The sequence below is a fragment of the Scyliorhinus torazame genome, chromosome 2, assembly GCF_047496885.1.
Source record: "Scyliorhinus torazame isolate Kashiwa2021f chromosome 2, sScyTor2.1, whole genome shotgun sequence".
In the NCBI taxonomy this organism is placed as follows: domain Eukaryota; kingdom Metazoa; phylum Chordata; class Chondrichthyes; order Carcharhiniformes; family Scyliorhinidae; genus Scyliorhinus; species Scyliorhinus torazame.
In genome coordinates, this window is record NC_092708.1 from 44,206,073 (window position 1) to 44,224,992 (window position 18,920).

General features: G+C 46.5%; 1 protein-coding gene across 1 annotated transcript in view; it reads left to right on the forward strand.

The window, feature by feature from the left end:
• The first annotated feature begins 425 nt into the window (after nucleotides 1–425).
• The window catches only part of LOC140387836 (protein mono-ADP-ribosyltransferase PARP14-like), an 83,204-nt gene continuing 64,709 nt past the window's right edge, over nucleotides 426–18,920 (forward strand). Inside the window, exons 1-7 of the mRNA XM_072471031.1 lie at nucleotides 426–762; nucleotides 2,455–2,663; nucleotides 6,029–6,083; nucleotides 7,492–7,662; nucleotides 12,760–13,008; nucleotides 13,208–13,444; nucleotides 16,408–17,936. Coding sequence (XP_072327132.1) covers nucleotides 594–762; nucleotides 2,455–2,663; nucleotides 6,029–6,083; nucleotides 7,492–7,662; nucleotides 12,760–13,008; nucleotides 13,208–13,444; nucleotides 16,408–17,936 — 2,619 coding nt within the window. The 5' untranslated portion in view covers nucleotides 426–593. The remainder of the gene's footprint in view (nucleotides 763–2,454; nucleotides 2,664–6,028; nucleotides 6,084–7,491; nucleotides 7,663–12,759; nucleotides 13,009–13,207; nucleotides 13,445–16,407; nucleotides 17,937–18,920) is intronic.

Consider the following 18,920-nt stretch of genomic DNA (forward strand, 5'->3'; position numbering starts at 1 on the left):
TGAAGCAACAGTGCTGACCACTGTGCTACACTGCCGCCCACCTCCCGGAGACACCTGCCAAGTGTGCGGGCGAAGATGCGGTTCCAGGATCGGGCTCATCAGGCACGTGAGGATCCGCAGGACCCCATGGTCAGTAACACGGAGTTTCTTAGGTGGACAATGATACCCATTAGCGAGTGATCGCCGAGGAAGAAGAAAGCACATTGGGACATTTGTACGACATATATGTGCTACATAAATGCCGGTTGTTGTTGTTGAGTTTCGACTCTTGTAACCATCTGATAGCAGGGCAGAAGGGAATAATACACCCAGCCTGGGCAGATCAACAAGATGGCGAGAAGAGACTGTATTGAAATAAATCGATGACTCCACCGTTTGGAATGTTAGCAAATATATGACTACTTGTGTAAGCTTTCACTTTCGATTCTGGGAAGGCAGCACGCAGAGATGAGCATTTCCGTGGAACCTGGTGTGATTGAGCTTTCAAAGCAGAATCGCTTTGACACGATTGAACTCTCAGTCGGACAATCGCCCTCACTGACCCTTCAAAAAAAGACTCCGGAGATCGAAAGGCGTGGAGGCTGAGCCAAGGGATGGCTGGATTTCCCGTGTTGGTGGAAGGGCTGCCTTTCGAGCTGGAGTCTGTCAGAAGTAAATTAGCCATTTATTTCCAAAGTAAGAAGAAATCCGGTGGAGGAGAATGTGAGGTTCGAGCACATCAGGATCAGAGGAAGGTGCTGGTATATTTTAAAAGTGAAGAAGGTAAGGATTTAACTTGTTAAATAAATTTCGAGCCTCTGGCTTCTAATGATGGACAAAATATCGGGCAGTTTCCCGGTCATAAACCTGACAAAGTGAGGATGTTGAAGTATTTTAAGTGCGATTTAATAGTGAATGTTGACTGCCGCCACTGGTCTTAGAACCTACGTCGAGGCAACTTCTGGGAGTGTCATTTAGTGAGTGACTCAGCCTTGAGTTGCAGTTCCCTTCGAGCCCAGCTCTCCACTGACAGACTATAATCAGAGAACTTGAAGTTCTAAATGTTCTCTGGCATTCACTGAAAACCAATCTCCCACCATCACTCTGATATTTAATTGGAACCATTCATGTCCACAACAAGAATATATTTACTGACCCCCAATTCCTCCTCCTGGGGCTGCACATGTTCAAACAGACCAAGTCTGCTCAGTCAGGGGGCTGGATTCTCTGTTTTGGAGACTAAGTCCCCATGCCGGCGTGATAATGGTGGAGTTTTATGCCAGGAAAACGGGCACACAACGGCCACCCATCCGCCATTTTGCTGGGGGCCCTCAACCAGGCAGCGGAGAGCACCCGGCTTGAGCTGCCAATACGGCCCTAAGCATTTCCGGGTCCATGACCACGCATGCATGTACACCCCTTCGGCCACTCGCACGGCCCGGACCACAGTGCTCCCAGCCCCGAATGAAGCCTCCCCCTGCCTGTGGATCGGCCCTCCCCCGACTGGCGGCGCCGGACTGAGTCCGCAGCCGCCATGCTGAGTTCACGATGGTTGAGACCACACGTGTCCCACGCCATCAGTAACTCGGCCGGCCGGGGACGGAGCACCACGGGGCAGGCCTCAGGCAATGGCCTGAGGCTGTGGGTACGTGGCGTGGCGTACTCATAGAGTACACCGCTTTTCAGGGGGCGGAGCATCGCGAAAGAGGCGCCCCCAATTTTGGCATCTGCGGGGATTCTCCGCCTCCTCGCATCAGGGAGTGGAGAATACAGTCCAGGATGTTTGTGGGGGAATCTAGATCTAGATGGCTTAATCTTAAAATTTCGGCCAAGCCATCCAGGAAGGCAATTGGGAGGAATCTCTTCATTTAAAAGATGCCCTGACAGAAACCTTGAGCTCTCCCCCCCCGCCCCTGGAAAATCTGTAGATGCTGAATTAACCAAAGCCTTTTAAGAATTAGACTTTTGTGAGGTCACATGTTACAAGGAGTAATAAAAAGGGAGGGGGTGAGGTAGAGATCAGCCCCATGCCATTCAGGTCAAAGCGATGTGCCAAATTGGCAAGCACCGCGGTACCAGGCCCTGCTCTTTGAGGCATGGTATGATTGGCTTCAGGCTAATGGTGACATCAAAGATGTTGACAGGAGAGGGATTGGTGATCACGCCTTTGATGACTGTTATAAAAATAACTGGGTTGGGAATTTTCATGCTTGAGGTTACCTGACATGTAAGTTAGCTCTGCCTGCCACCTCAAGCCTGGGGAATGTCCAGGTCCTAAAGTAGCTCAGTTGAAAATAATGTGGCCTTGGTAAGAAAATAATGCAGTTAGATTATAATGATGACATGCAATTAAAAGCTGATATTCATTTTAATGATTGTCACTGGGAGTGGCAAGCCAATTGTTAAAGGATAGCAGGGAGATTATTCATAGCAGATTTGGAACAAAAATATTTAATGCTTATCCTGTGTTATCAGTGCAGAAAAACGTGGCAAAGAAGGAGCTCCACACAGTGCAACTATCAGGCCCAGATCCGGTCCAGCTTCAGGTTACACTCTATGAGTGGGGCAGTAATGGAGGAAGTTCTGTGAGCCCCGTAGGAGTGACAGCAGACACCAACAAAGAGCCAGCAATAGAACAAAATCAATTGTTGACCAGTTCACAAGAACACATTAAAAATGACCAGGTAATTCACCACTGATGTTAATGCACACTCCTGTTATTTATTCTTTCTGCCATGCTGTTTTTCATTAAATTAGTTTTGCAAATTGAGCTACTTTTACATTGTACAGGGGCAATTTGCATCTCATTTTGTTGATGCATATTTAAAGATGTAAATGCAGGATTTTAGCTAAAACTGATTGTAATGTCCAGCTGCCAAGAAATGATGACACAGAATTTAAACGTAAACTGTAAGTGTGAACATAAATCCCGCCACAGACAAAGCTGGATAATCTGCCTCTTGATCGCATCGTTTCAGGATTTTAAGGGTATTTGGTATTCAAACTGGCTTTCTTCAACTACCTAATGTCTAGAGGTTCTGGGTGAACAACAAAGAACAAAGAAAATTACAGCATAGGGACAGGCCCTTTGACCCTCCAAGCCTGCGCCAACCATGCTGCCTATCTAAACTAAAATCTTCTATTCTTGCGGGGTGTGTAACCCTCTATTCCCGTGTGGCATAGTACCAAGTTGTACAGACAATCAAGTTCCAAATTTAGTATCTGGCCTTTGCTACCTCTGCAAATGTCAACTGGGGCAGCTGCTTGGTTGTGACAATTAACTTCCCTACCTCTATTCGTAAAAGGGAAAAATTGGTTATGATTTTTGATGTACGATCAATTACACAAAGACGAGAGTAGGATGTAATTGAGGCTTTATTACACTGAGATGTGTGGCCTCCTACAGCAGCTGGCAAAATGGCTGCTGTACGAGGAGCACACATATTTATACTCCGCCTATTGGGCGGAGCCAGCAGGCAGGGAACTACCCCCGTACCTGTAGTACAGGGGCCTTACCGAAAAGCACCTATACCGACATCCTCTATATACAATGTATACATCAGTGGTGACTACCACATTAACCCCCTGTTAAAATTGAGTCCGGCGGGGGTGGTGGAGAACTATATACAGGCAGACGTTTTAAAGTACAGAGAGAAAACAAATTGAGTCAAGCGGGGTGGAGGGGGTAATTATATACAGAGTGATGATGTTTTAAAAGTCCAGGTCATGTTACAGATTCAGTCGGTCCGGAGCCTTGATCTGCCGTTGGGAGCGCCGCAGTGCTGGCAGCGATTCCGGTGTCGATCTGGTCTTCGGTGGCTCCGGGAGCATGTCGAAGTCCTCTTCATCCCCGGGTGTGGGCAGGGGGAGGACGGATTGTCCTGGGGCAGGGGTTGCGGCTGGGTGCGCCGGGGGAGGGGGGGTGGTGCCGGGCCGTGGGGGTGTGAGTGTGCGGAACCAGCTGGTGCCAGGTCCCTGAGGGGGTCGTATCTTTGCGGCCATTGGGGTACGCTACGTAGGAGTACTGTGGGTTGCCGTGGAGTAGCTGTACCCTCTCAACCAACGGGTCCTCCTTGCGGAGTCATACGTGTTTACGGAAGAGTATGGGTCCTGGAGCTGCGAGCCAAGTCGGGAGCGACACCCCGGAGGTGCACTTCCTAGGGAAGGCAAAGAGATGTTCATGGGGCGTTTCGTTAGTCGCAGTGCACAGGAGCGACCGAATGGAGTGGAGTGCGTCGGGGAGGACCTCCTGCCAGCGGGAGGCCGGGAGATTTCTGGACCGTAGGGCCAGCTGGACGGCCCTCCAGGCCGTCCCATTCTCCCTCTCCACCTGCCCGTTACCCCGGGGGTTGTAGCTGGTCGTCCTGCTCGAGGCGATACCCCTGTTGAGCAGGAACTGACGCAGCTCATGAATGAGGATCCCCTGTCCCTGACGTAGCCGGGGAAGCCGAACAGAGCGAAGATGGTGTTGAGGGCTTTGATGATGGTGGCAGACATCATGTCGCGGCATGGGATGGTGAAGGGTAATCTGGAATATTCATTGACCACACTGAGGGAGTACGTGTTACGGTCAGTGGAGGGGAGGGGCACTTTGAAGTCCACGCTGAGGCATTCAAAGGGGCGGGAGGCCTTCACCAGTTGTGCACGGTCTGGCCGGTAGAAGCGGTTTGCACTCCGCGTAGTCCTGACAGTCTCTGGTGATAGCCCTGACTTCCTCGATGAAGTAGGGCAGATTGCGGGCCTTGATGAAATGGTAAAAACGTGTGACCCTCGGGTGACAGAGGTTGTCATGCAGAGTCCGGAGTCGGTCCACCTGTGCGCTGGCACATGTACCTCGGGATAGGGCATCAGGAGGCTCGTTGAGCTTACCTGGGCGATACAAAATCTCGTAGTTGTAGGTGGAGAGCTCAATCCTCCACCTCAAGATTTTATCGTTTTTGATCTTACCCCGCTGTGTGTTATTGAACATAAAGGCAACCGACCATTAGTCAGTGAGGAGAGTGAATCTCCTGCCGGCCAGGTAATGCCTCCAATGCCGCACAGCTTCAACGATGGCTTGGGCCTCTTTCTCGACGGAGGAATGCCGAATTTCGGAGGCATGTAGGGTTCGTGAAAAAAAGGCCACAGGCCTGCCTGCCTGGTTGAGGGTGGCGGCTAGAGCGACGTCTGATGCATCGCTCTCGACTTGGAATGGTAACGTCTCGTCGACCGCGATGTCGGCCTTTATACGGTTGAAGGCCTGGTGAGCCTCGGCCGTTAAGGGAAAAGGAGTGGATTAAACGAGTGGGCGGATCTTGTCCGCATAGTTTGGGACCCACTGGGTGTAATAAGAAAAGAACTCCAGGTATCGTTTGAGGGCCTTGGGGCAGTGGGGGAGGGGGAGTTCCATGAGTGGATGCATGCGGTCAGGAACGGGCCCCAGAACTCCGTTCTGGACCACATAGCCGAGGATGGCTAAGCGGTTTGTTCTAAGTACGCATTTCTCCTTGTAGGTTAGGTTGAGGAGAGTGGCGGTGTGGAGAAATTTGGCAAGGTTGGTGTCATGGTCCTGCTGATCGTGGCCGCAGATGGTGACATCCCCCGTACCTGTAGTACAGGGCCTTACATTAAAGCGCCTACACCGACATCCTCTATATGCAATATATACATCAGTGGTGACTACCACAATTTTACTGATAACTACTTAGTGAGACTGACTGGAAGGTATGAATCGGTGGCTCTTGAGTGAGAATAGAGGTAGGCTTACTTGTGAGGGCAAATCACAGTCAGTAGCTGGTGACAGTGCTATCCATCCCCATTCGGGAAGAATGTCCACTTAAATTGGATATCAAGGGTATAACTGCGTGAAAAAATGAGACCCCAGCATGAGTCATCACATTCAGGAAAGGAGGAAAGAAAATTTGTGGATAAATAGAAAGCAAATTGACTATTTTCTGATTCATTTACATTCTTTGCTTTCATTTACTGTGCATCTAACGACCACTACTTTGTCTCGAACAATGCAACAGCTTCCTGTATGCAGTACTCTTTTTCTGTTTTTCCACTGCAGAGTCCATCAAAGGAAGTTCAAAATCGAGGATCCACAGATCCCGTGGAAGAGCCAGGTACGGATTTTACTTCTGCAGAACAAAGTACATCCTGCCATGGCCATCGTTACGTGTCACAATTTTGGGCAGCACGGTAGCACAAATGGCTAGCACTGTGACTTCACAGCGCCAGGGTCCCAGGTTCGATTCCCCGCTGGGTCACTGTCTGTGTGGAGTCTGCACGTTCTCCCCGTGTCTGCATGGTTTTCCTCTGGGTGCTCCGGTTTCCTCCCACAGTCCAAAGACGTGCAGGTTAGGTGGACTGGCCATGATAAATTGCCCTTCGTGACCAAAAAGGTTAGGAGGGATTATTGGATTGGATTGGATTGGATTTGTTTATTCACGTGTACTGAGGTACAGTGAAAAGTATTTTTCTGCGAGCAGCTCAACAGATCATTCAGTACATGAGAAGAAAAGGGAATAAAAGAAAATACATAATAGGGCAACACAACATATACAATGTAACTACATAAGCACTGACATCGGATGAAGCATACAGGGTGTATGTGTTAATGAAGTCAGTCCATAAGAGGGTCATTTAGGAGTCTGGTGACAGTGGGGAAGAAGCTGTTTTTGAGTCTGTTCGTGCGTGTTCTCAGACTTCTGTATCTCCTGCCCGATGGAAGAAGTTGGAAGAGTGAGTAAGCCGGGTGGGAGGGAACTTTGATTATACTGCCCGCTTTCCCCAGGCAGCGGGAGGTGTAGTTGGAGTCAATGGATGGGAGGCAGGTTCGTGTGATGGACTGGGCGGTGTTCACGACTCTCTGAAGTTTCTTGCCGTCCTGGGCTGAGCAGTTGCCATACCAGGCTGTGATGCAGCCCGATAGGATGCTTTCTATGGTGCATCTTTAAAAGTTGGTAAGAGTCAATGTGGACATGCCGAATTTCCTTAGTATCCTGAGGAAGTATAGGCGCTGTTGTGCTTTCTTGGTGGTAGCGTCGACGTGGGTGGACCAGGACAGATTTTTGGAGATATGCACCCCTAGGAATTTGAAACTGCTAACCATCTCCACCTCGGCCCCGGTTACGGGTTATGGGGATTATTATATATATGGTGGAAGAATTAGAGCATCTAGTGACCAGAATTCCATTTTGCTGGTGTTGGGGGTTGTTCGATACAGAGGGGAGAGCTTGTCACTTCCACCTGAAATTTTTGCAGTCAGCTGGTGTTGGGACGCCTGAACCATTTCTCGGTTTGAGCCTCATTTGAATGCATATTTGTTTTGCCAACTGAGATGAGATGGTGAACTGTTTAATGATTATTGGGTTACGGGTTATGGGGATAGGGTGGAAGTGGGGGTTTAAGTGGGTTGATGCAGACTCGATGGGCCGAATGGCCTCCTGCTGCAGTGTATATTCTATGTTCTAATCATTCCCTGAGGAAAGAAAAAAAAAATCACTTCAGGTGTACATGTTTCTCTTTCAGTTTTCGACACCTCCGAGAGAGAGAAAAGCAATTTCAGCCAGCTGCTGGTTTGCAGTGATGGTCCCGTCGACACAGATATTATTGAGATGTATTTTGAAAGATTTGTACCAGATGTGGAAATCTCTGAAAATGATGAGTGCTCTTGGTTTTTGACTTGTCCAAGCAGTGATGGTAAATGTTTATATTATTAACTGTAGCATCTGAGGGAAAAAAGTGAGATAGAATATGTGGCAAAATGAAAAAGATAGAGCCGAGTAATGATTGCATTCTGCAGATACCTACCACTTCATATACCATTACTTTGTCGAGCATCTGTGTACTAGTGCTGTCCACATGAATCCTTAGACTGGTTTTTAATGATGCAAATGAGGCAATCTTCAAATTTTTCAATAAAAGGACTTGCACTATACAATTCATATTCTAGCAGGGAACACATTCTCTAATGCATATTTGTTTTGTCACCTGAGATGAGATGGTGAACTGCTTAATGACCCTGGTCATCCTGGCCAATGGATGCTAATGTTTTTTTAATATTAAGCTTCTCGTTTAAAAGAGGGAGATGGAGAAAGAAAGAGCCACAGAAAGAGAGGGAGAGGGTTGAGGGAAATGTCATCCATTTCACCCACAAACGTTCTACCAATCATAGCCGCACTTCTTTAGACACATAGATTAATCCCATGATTTGTAACAACCCACTGAATTGCATACCGTGTTTTGGGTCTTCCTTAGACATTGTCACAATGTAGTTAGCCCTGGTCACTCTCATATGTCTTGTGAACAATATACTGCCCAATATCTGATCAACTGAAAATGTAATGTAGGAGTGGAAGAATTAGAGCATCTTGTGACCAGAATTCCATTTTGCTGGGGTTGGGGGTTGCTGGATACAGAGGGGAGAGCTTTTCACTTCCACCTGAAATTTTTGCAGTCAGCTGGTGTTGGGACGCCTGAACCATTTCTTGGTTTGGGCCTCAGTTGAATGCATAGTTGTTTTGCCACCTGAGATGAGATGGTGAACTGTTTAATGATCCTGGTCATTCTGGCTAATGGACCTGGGATGAGACAAAAGATCCCTAATCCATCAGTTTCAGATGGAAGGTGAGTTGTGACATTTCATAACCTGGCTCATATGCCGTTAGTACATGTTATTAAATATCTATTGCCTTTGCCTACTTCTTTTTAAATCACTAGCAAATCATTCTGTTTTAAGACACAACTAAACATAATTCAATCTCAAAACCTTTTTTGCAAAATATTCAATCAAAACACTTACATGGTGACATTATTTACACAACTGAAGGGAAGGGACAATAAAACTAGTTTTATACTCATCGAGGTGAGAGAATATTTAATGGATCAGTTCCCCCTTTTGACACTTGGCATCTGAACAAACATTTTCTGATGCGTTTTAACAGCAGGGCAGAAGGGAAGCAATATTTCTTTCGCATTACTGAAAAAAAGACACAAATTGTCAAAGATTTTCATTTTGCACTCATCAGGACAATTCATAGGAAGACCAAATGTCATGGGAACAACTATTTATACGGCATGAGAAGTGAGTGCTGATTAGTTGGCTGGTGGAATATGATTGCTGGTGGCATTGCCTTAAGAGAGTGCACCAGTTAATTGACGATTGATAATTAACCGCCAAGCTTTGTTTAAATTGAAGCCAGGCAGGTTGACTCTGATCGGACAAGGCATTGCCCTGGGGAATAAACCAGAGAATGGTTGTTGCCAGTTTTGTTTAATTGAAAAGGGCACAATGTGTGTGCATGTTCTTTCTGTCTGAAAATAACTGAGCCCTGTGGATTAAGGTGTGTAGTTTGTGGCATGTGCAAGAGCCACACTGTGAGCCCGACTGTCAGCATAATTCTTAGCACAATCACGATTCTTAGCAAATGTTGTCATTAGCAATTGCAGAATAACATCTTATGCTGGACATATGATGGACAGTATATGGACAGTATATTGTTCACAAGACATATGCTTGAGTTTTGCGAGTACGGGCTGGTTGGGTACAGTCAGTACCTTGACTGTTGTGAACTGTCGAAGGGACATACTTTTTGATAAGATCCACCAATTATTGGCATGTACAGTCTGCATAACTAGAATCAATTCATGTACCACCATTATTTATTTATGTGATAGGAAGAACATCTTTTTGGCTTGATCACAGCATTCTGTTAGTGGAGGACACCACACATGGTGCAACTGAATAGTAACAGCGTGAAATAGCTAGCATCACCTAAAATAAAGAACAAAGAACAGTGCAGCACAGGAACAGGCCCTTCGGCCCTCCAGCCTGCGTCAATCATGTGTCCTATCTAGACCAACCACCTGTTTCCTTCTATACCCCGTCTGTTCATGTGCCTATCCAGATACGTCTTAAAGGTCGCTAATGTATCTGCTTCAACCACCTCACTTGGCAGCGCATTGCAGGCCACCATCACTTTCTGTGTAAAAGACTTCCCCCGCACATCTCCACTGAACCTATCCCCCCTCATCTTGAACTTGTGCCCCCTTGTAATTTTCAATTCCACCCTGGGAAAAAACCTCCATATGTTCACCCTATTTATACCGCTAATAATTTTATAAACTTCTATCAGGTCACCCCTCAACCTTCATCTCTCGAGGGAGAAGAATCCCAGTTTATTCAATCTCTCCTCATAGCTAATACCCTCCACACCAGGCAACATCCTGGTAAACCTTTTGTGCACTCTCTCCAAAGCCTCCACGTCCTTCTGGTAGTGTGGTGACCAGAATTGGACACAGTATTCCAAATGGGGCCTAACAAACGTTCTATATAATTGTAACATAATTTTCGAGCTTTTATACTCTATACCCTGTCCTATGAAGGCAAGCATGCCACATTCTTTTTTTACCATCATTTCCACCTGTGCTGTCACTTTTTAGGATCTGAGGACCTGCACGCCCAGATCTCTCTGTGTCTCTAAGCTCCTGATGGTTCAGCCATTTATTTTATAGTTCCCACCGGAATTCTACCAAAATGCATCACTTCGCATTTGTCCGGGTTAAATTCCATCTGCCATTTCTCTGCCCAATTTTGCAGCCTATTTATATCCTGTTGTATTCTCTGACCATCTTCATCACTATCCGCAACTCCTGCAATCTTAGTATCATCCGCAAACTTGCTAATCAGACCAAAGTAATTTACGTATATTACAAAGAGCAGAGGTCCCAGTACTGATCCCTGTGGAACACCACTAGTTACAGACCACCATTCGGAAAAACACCCTTCCACTGCTACCCTCTGTCTTCTATGGCCAAGCCAGTTCTGAATCCATCCAGCTAGTTCACCCCTGACCCCATGTGATTTAATCTTTTGCACCAGCCTGCCACGAGGGACCTTATCAAATGCTTTACTAAAGTCCATGGAGGCAAAAATCATTTTTGTCACCTCCTCAAAAAACTCAATTAAATTAGTGAGACATGGCCTCCCCGTACAAAATGTCTGTCGCTAATAAGACCATTCACTTCCAAATGTGCATAGATCTTTGGCGGGACTCTCCCGTACCCGGCGGGGGTCCCGGCGGGACAGAGTGGCGTGAACCACTCCGGCGACGGGCCGCCCCAAAGACGCGAAATCCTCCGGACCTTCAGGAGCTAGGCCCGCCCCAGAGTGGTTGGCGCCCCACCGGCCGGCGGGATAGGGGCTTGGCGCCACTCCAACTGGTGCTGAAGAGCCTTCGCCGACCGGCGCATGCGCGGGAGCGCCAGCGCGTGCTGGCGTCATCCCCGCGCATGTGCGCGAGGGTTCGTCTCCGCATTGGCCATCGCGGATTAACACAGCGGCCGATGCGGAGGAATAGAGTGCCCCCACGGCACAGGCCCACCCGCAGATCGGTGGGCCCCGATCGTGGGCCAGGCCACCCTGGGGTCACCTCCCGGGGCCAGATCCCCCTGCGACCCCCCCAGGAACCCCGAAGCCTGCCCGCGCCGCCAGGTCCCGCCGGTAAGGACCTACTCCAATTTACACCGGCGGGGCGGCTACAGACGGGCGGGACTTTGGCCCATCGCAGGCCGGAGAATTCGGGCAGCCCTGGCGCCCATTGAGTCGTGCCGGACCCCGCCATTCTCCGAGGCGGGTGGTGCGACTCACGCCGGGCCGGTTTTTGGGGGGGCAGGAGAATTGGGAGGACGGCGGGGGTGGAATGCACGCCAACCCCCGGCAATTTTCCGACCCGGCGGGGGGGTCGGAGAATCCCGTCCCTTATCTCTAAGAATCTTTTCCAACAATTTCACTATCACTGACATCAAGCTCACTGGCCTATAATTACCTGGTTAATCCTTGCAACCTTCCTTAAATAACATTGGTACAGCATTGGCTACCCTCCAATCCTCTGGGATCACACCTGTGGCCAACGAAGACACAAAGATTTCTGTCAGAGGCCCAGCGATTTAATCTCTTGTCTCCCTCAGTAATCTGGGATAGATGCCATCTGGGATAGATGCCATCTGGCTCTGGGGATTTGTCTACCTTAATCTTCTATCTGTTGCTTAACCTCCAAGGACAATTTGAAGTAGAACGTACTCAACCATCCCGTGCTTGCAAAACTTAAAACATAGTGTCCAACATTAGATGTGATTCTGCGATTGAACAACATTTTGGGGGCTCAAAGTGGCGGCCTTAGGTTCATTCATGTGTTTGTGCGATATAAAGTGAGCAGTTTTTGATCAGGGTAGCCATTATTTTGCAGGATGGCTTTGATGCACCTGATTTCAGGACCAAATTTGCACTGTGAGCAAATGGCTCAGGCCCTATTTATGAGATTGCCGATCAGATCAAACTTATAGTGCATGGAACTGTAGGAATCCAGCATGTATACTTCCTTTGTATATAAGGTTTTCAAAGCAACACACTACCAGTGCAGTTTATTTCATAAACATGTTCAAGAGTTTGATCAATAAGATTGACAGCATTTGAGGAACCCTTTCTTTGTTCATTATGTGCAATGAATATAATAATCCTCTATATAAAGAAGACATTTACAATTCCAATTCAAATAATAAATGCAGTAAACCTTGAACTTATTGACTTAATTTCTACAGGTGGCACAATAGATTGCTGAGGATACATTAACATAATGTATACATTGCTGCCTGCTACATCAGGTTATGACGTGAGTTATTGTGTCAAGTCAGTTTTCTATAGAGCGTTATGGTTGTGGTGGGAAATACAAGGGATGTAAGGTACTAAGAGAAATTTGGCTGGGTGATTTTGTTGTCTTTATGGTTTATGTTTTACAGACCTGGACAAAATAATTTTGCTAAAGCAGCACAAGCTGGGTGGAAAAACTCTGAAAGTGCAATTATATGACCAAGCCAAAGAAGATGAAAAGTACGAGCCCCGGACATTTCTCCTGAGAGGTTTCGATGGTAACTCGAGGTTAGGGCATGTTGCTCTATACGTTGACAGCCTCAGCAATAACACACAACATCATATTGAACCTCTGCAAGATGGTGAATCAGTGGTGGTCATTTTTGAAACTGATTTAGGTTGGTATTCTCACATTTTATTCTTTTCTAATTTTTCTTGAGGTAATAGTAATTGTTTCATTTGCATGTTTGGGAATGATGCCGGGATGGCTGATATGTGGGGCTGAATGAGATGGTTTCACTGAGGCCTGTATTGAAGATTATGATTAATGTGGCTGTATGCAGGAATGTAGAATTTTTCATGATGTTTCTTTCTCAGATGCCAAATCCTTTCTGAAGAATTGTTGCCAGAAACCATTTGAAAACCGGCCTATCACTGCCCAAAGAATGGAAAAGACAAATTCACTGCAGGTTGAAGGAATTCAACCCAGTGTCAGCGATGATTTCCTGGACTTGTATTTTTCCAACACCAAACGCAGCGGTGGTGGCGAAATCACAGAAATCGTTTTTCAAAGATTTTCAATGGCAGCTATTGTTTCTTTTCAAGATCATGAGGGTAGAGTATTCCACTTGTTTTCCAAAAATATTGCTGTATTTCAAACATGAAAATTAATTTTTATTGCCCACCAGCCATCTTTTCTAGCATAGAGTTCGCTTAAGTTTTAAGATGCATTAAAACCCAGTCCTGATTTTAACCTAATCTTCCCAATACCAATGTGTGGTTATAATCAGGAAAATTGTAGCTGCCCCATTCCATTGCCATTGTAACTCTGGAATTGACGGAATTACCCAACCCAGCGGCAAATCCACTGTTGAGGCCTAATGGAATTAGCTTTAAAAAATTGAATGACATGACCGGAAACTGGATTTACTGGGGTATCATTTGCAAGCTCTCAGGTCTTTATGATCTTAGTGCTATTGTGAGTAGTGCATTTTCTAGACAGTTCTGGGGTTGCTTTTTCATGATGTTTTCTTCCTTCCTTTCCCTGGTTTAGCACCCTGTACTGTTTCTGGTGTTTTTTCCCCCTTTGGATGGATAACTAATTTGAGGAAGAGAAGCAACAAGAATCTGAGTAACCACAAGCAGTTATGTGAATCTGTTAGAAGACAATAAGTGGGGGGAGACTTGCTCATGAAAGGCATTATACTTCATGCTCAGGGTCAAGAGGCTATGGGCATCCAGTCAGTCTATTTCTTATTTCTGAGGAGCAGTACTTTGTCAGGTTGTTGCTGTAGGAACTGTGCTCTACTGGTGGCTCCCGATGTGACTAATATGCTTAAATTTCAGATGGATACAACAGACACTGAAGCATTTCCCAATCTGTAATGTGCGGCTGTCTCTGACAAATCTGACAAATGGTCTCATTACCAAGGCAAAGCAGTACATTGGCATCTCAGTAGATTCCAACAGCCAGAACTCAGCCAGCTAAGGTATTTTCCAATGGGGAAGATATTAGTGGTCAGGTCAGGTGGGCGAAATGGAATGCAATCCAAAGAACAAGGCAAGGGGTTAACACTGTTGCTTCACAGCACCAGGATCCCAGGTTCGATTCCCGCTTGGGGCACTGTCTGTGCGGAATCTGTACTTTCTCCCCGTGTGTGCGTGGGTCTCTTCCGGGTGCTCCGGTTTCCTCCCAAAAGTCCCAAAAGACATGCTTGTTAGGTGAATTGGACATTCTGAATTCACCCTCCGTGGACCCGAACAGGAGTCGGAATGTGGCGACTAGGGAAGTTCGCACATTCTCTCTGTGTCTGCCTGGGTTTCCTCCGGGTGCTCCGGTTTCCTCCCACAGTTCTAAGATTTGCAGGTCAGGTGGATTAGCCATGCTAAATTTCCCCTTAGTGTCCAAACATGCGGTTAGGCGGGGTTACGGGGATAGGATAGGGAAGTGGGTCTCGGGTACTCTTTCAGACGATCGGTGCAGACTCGATGGGCCGAATGTATTCGTTCTGCACTGCAGGGAGTCTGTGATCTAATAAATGGTGGGACATTAAGAAGTGCAGGTAAACTGAGGAATCTTGGATTGCATGTCCACACAAGGTAGCTAAAGCGTATGGGATTCTTTGCTTTTTTAGTCGAAGCTGAGGGGAGATTTATTTGAAGCATGTAAAACTATGAGAACCTAGATTGCGAGGGACAGCAAAGCTATATTTCCATTGCCAGAGAGGTCAATAACTGAGGGGCATGGATTTAATGTAATTATGAGAAGGATTTTAGGAGAATTCAGATGGGGATATTAGAACTCACTGCCTGAAAAGTTTGTAGAGCAGAAACCTTCATTGGATTTTCAACCATGTGGAGATGCCGGCGTTGGACTGGGGTGAGCACAGTAAGAAGTCTTACAACACCAGGTTAAAGTCCAACTGGTTTGTTTCAATGTCACTAGCTTTCGGAGCACTGCTCCTTCCTCAGGTGAATGAAGAGGTATATTCCAGAGACATATATAGAGACAAAGTCAAAGATGCCAGACAATGCTTGGAATGCGAGCATTTGCAGGTAATTAAGTGTTTACAGATCCAGAGATGGGGTAACCCCAGGCTAAAGAGGTGTGAATTGTCTCAAGCCAGGACAGTTGGTAGGATTTTGCAGGCCAGATGGTGGGGGATGAATGTAATGCGACATGAATCCCAGGTCCCGGTTGAGGCCGCACTCATGTGTGCGGAACTTGGCTATAAGTTTCTGCTCGGAGATTTTGCGTTGTCGCACGTCCTGAAGGCCGCTTACCTGGAGATCAGAGGCTGAATGCCCTTGATTGCTGAAGTGCTCCCCGACTGGAAGGGAACATTCCTGCCTGGCGATTGTCGCGCGATGTCCGTTTATCCGTTGTCGCAGCGTCGGCATGGTCTTGCCAATGTACCACGCTTTGGGACATCCTTTCCTGCAGCGTATGAGGTAGACAACGTTGGCCGAGTCGTACGAGTATGTACCGCGTACCTGGTGGGTGGTGTTCTCACGTGTAATGGTGGTATCCATGTCGATGATCTGGCACGTCTTGCAGAGATTGCCATGGCAGGGTTATGTGATGTCGTGGTCGCTGTTCTGAAGGCTGAGTAGTTTGCTGCAAACAATGGTTTGTTTGAGGTTGCGCGGTTGTTTGAAGGCTAGTGGGGGTGTGGGGATGACCTTGGCAAGATGTTCATCTTCATCGATGACGTGTTGAAGGCTGCGAAGAAGATGTCGTAGTTTCTCCACTCCGGGGAAGAACTGGACAACGAAGGGTACTCTGTCGGTTGTGTCCCGTGTTTGTCTTCTGAGGAGGTTGGTGCGTTTTTTTGCTGTGGCGCATTGGAACTGTTGATCGATGAGTCGAGCGCCATATCCCGTTCGTACGAGGGCATCTTTCACCGTGAATTTACAAATTTTCTCTTTTAAAACTTAACTGTTTTGCATCTGTAACGTTGTTACAGTATTACGCCAGTAACGGTATTACACGTGTGTGCACAAGGCTGGATAGTTAATAGATATATCTATTTCTACTCAGTAAAATTGTTTGTTTTCTTCTATTTGTGTTTTTGCAGTGGTACGAAGAGTCATTGAAAGGGAACATTTCCTAAAGGGTTTTCAGCTGACTGTTAGCCGTTATTACCGTGATCTGCAATTATCTTTGTACAGAAATAATGGTCCAAAAATCAAACAACCTGAACAGTTTGATATTTGCATCAATCCCGCACTTCTAAATTATATCCAGAAGACATATCCCCAGAGGCAAAAGTTAGAAGATATTGCAAAGGATGTTTATTGTGACATTACTATCACAGACTCTCCAAATTCAAAGCAAATGCTCCTGAAGCCGTCTTTTGGTGCAGACATATTATTGTGCTATAAAATTGCCAAGGACTGGAAGAAGCATGCTGAAGAGGCAATCTGGAAATTCATCGGGAAGTTTGACTTCAGAGACTTTCCAATAGATAAAGATTTGTGGCAAAAAGTAAAAAACAAAAGCAGGGGGCTGAAAGCACCTGGCTGTGATGTTCTTTACTGTTCGACAGAAAACAAGATTGTCATTGTTGGGGAAGAAAGTCAAATTTTGGACACTTCCAGAATGCTACAAGAAATATTGGAAAAGGCAGGAGGAGAGTTGGAAGTTGAAAGGAACACTGTTGAAGAGCAAATTTTATTGGGAAGTCTCGAGGAATTGGAGTTCGTGTACAGCAATGTCAAAGACACTGTTTCCTCTGTACAAATATCCACCACCACAGATCCCCCAGCCTTCAAACTGAAAGGATTAACGGAGGAAGTTGGCCAAGTTCGCAAAGACATCAGACAGTTTCAGTCCCAGTTAGAAAGCAAACCTCTCAATCAGTCTTCACACCTGATAGATTTTATCAAATCGCTGGACCTCAAGAAGTTTGTGCAAACTCACTTCATTCAAAAAGACATCAAGGCCACATTGGTGCACAAACAGTCTGTTGAGCTCTTGGCTCTGAAGGCAGATGTAAAGAAAGGAGAAGATAAAATAAAGCAGCTTTTCCAGGAAGTAAGGATCGACTTCACCCCACAGCAAATCAAAGTCGCTGAAGGTGACAAATGGAAAAGGTTCCTTGATGAGTTGAAATTTGACTTGAAGTCAAAGGATGCGGGCTGCAGAATCATAGCAGAGGCAAATCAAGCTGCTTTAATAATCATAGGATATGCAGACATTGTTTCTGATGTTGCAAAAATAATAAACAGTTACCTGGACAATAAGAAGGTGATCACACAACTCATTCCTGCCACATTGAGGCAGGTGGACTATATGGAAAGTTCCTTGGGTCCCTTAGATTTGCCTGAAATCCAAAACAAAGGTGTCATCATATCATATATCAGAACAGCTTCTCCAGGTTTAAAAGTATCTGGTGCAGCAGAGCACATAAAGGAGGCGGTTTCTGCGATTGAAGATAGGTTATCACTGATTCAATCAGTAACCTACACTTACAACAAACCAGGAGAAGCCAGAGCCCTCTCTGAGCACAAGGACATCCTGGAAGTCAAAGCTAAAACACATGGGTGTATGTTGTTAATTAAAACCAAGGATGAAAGCCAGGCTGCACTGAACTTACCAAAACCTGTAAGTGTATACGAACAATCAAATGGCTTCAATCTATCCAATACAAAATCATTATACTCGACTTAAAGTTAGATTATTTTTTGTGACAAGTAAATAATTGCCTAGGCTTAGACACCAAGCCTGTAATATTAGCAGGAAGGCAGGAAAACCCAGAGAAGCTTGAAAGACAAGACCTCTAACAACTCTGTTTCCTGCCAGGCGGCCAGCCAAATAAACAGTCTGGCTTCAGGGTGGAAAGATGTACAAGCGCAAGAGGCCCTAGTCAGTTATTTTGGGGAGTAAGCAACTGAGACGTCAAGGAGACAGGGCTAGTTATTGGGACTGGGGAAAGACCAATGGCTTCCTTGAGGGGCCCGAGGAAGAGCCTCTGCTCCTCCTGACCCACAAGCAGTGCTGAGGAAGACCTTACCCTGCAAAGTTGGCAGTTCCTGCCTCTCTTTCATTGCCGGGTCTCCAAACCATGTGGAAACCTCTGCAACAGTGAATGCTGAATCAGGAACCCAACTGCACTGTGTGACCCTGATGAAAATATGTAAATTAGGTGTCCTCCCTCCGCAAGGTCAAAATTGCAGCAGGCTAGGATTGCGTTCCCTGTATTTAACTCTTTAACCGCCAGTCCCCCCTTCCCATCAATCCTTTCCTGTCTGTCATGGTGGAGATGGTTTAAAATCCCGTGTTGTGATGGCGAAGTTGATTCCAACTACTGGAGGCCGCAATATTCAGTACAATATTGATAAAGTTAGAAAGCAAATGTGGATCCACGCATCAGGGCAGGTGCTGCCCCAAGGTATTTCAAAGGGCTCATTGTTCTCGTGCTCAATAGCCACGAATATGGCAGGTAAAAGGTGTACACCCATGCTGCTGCAACGTTGCTGCTGGAAAACGGAATGGCGCCCAAGTCCCACTCCCAAAAGGTGCACCACGGATACTGAACTCCACCCCTGGCAGTGCCACACTACTGCCTGGGCATGACCCGCCCCTCCT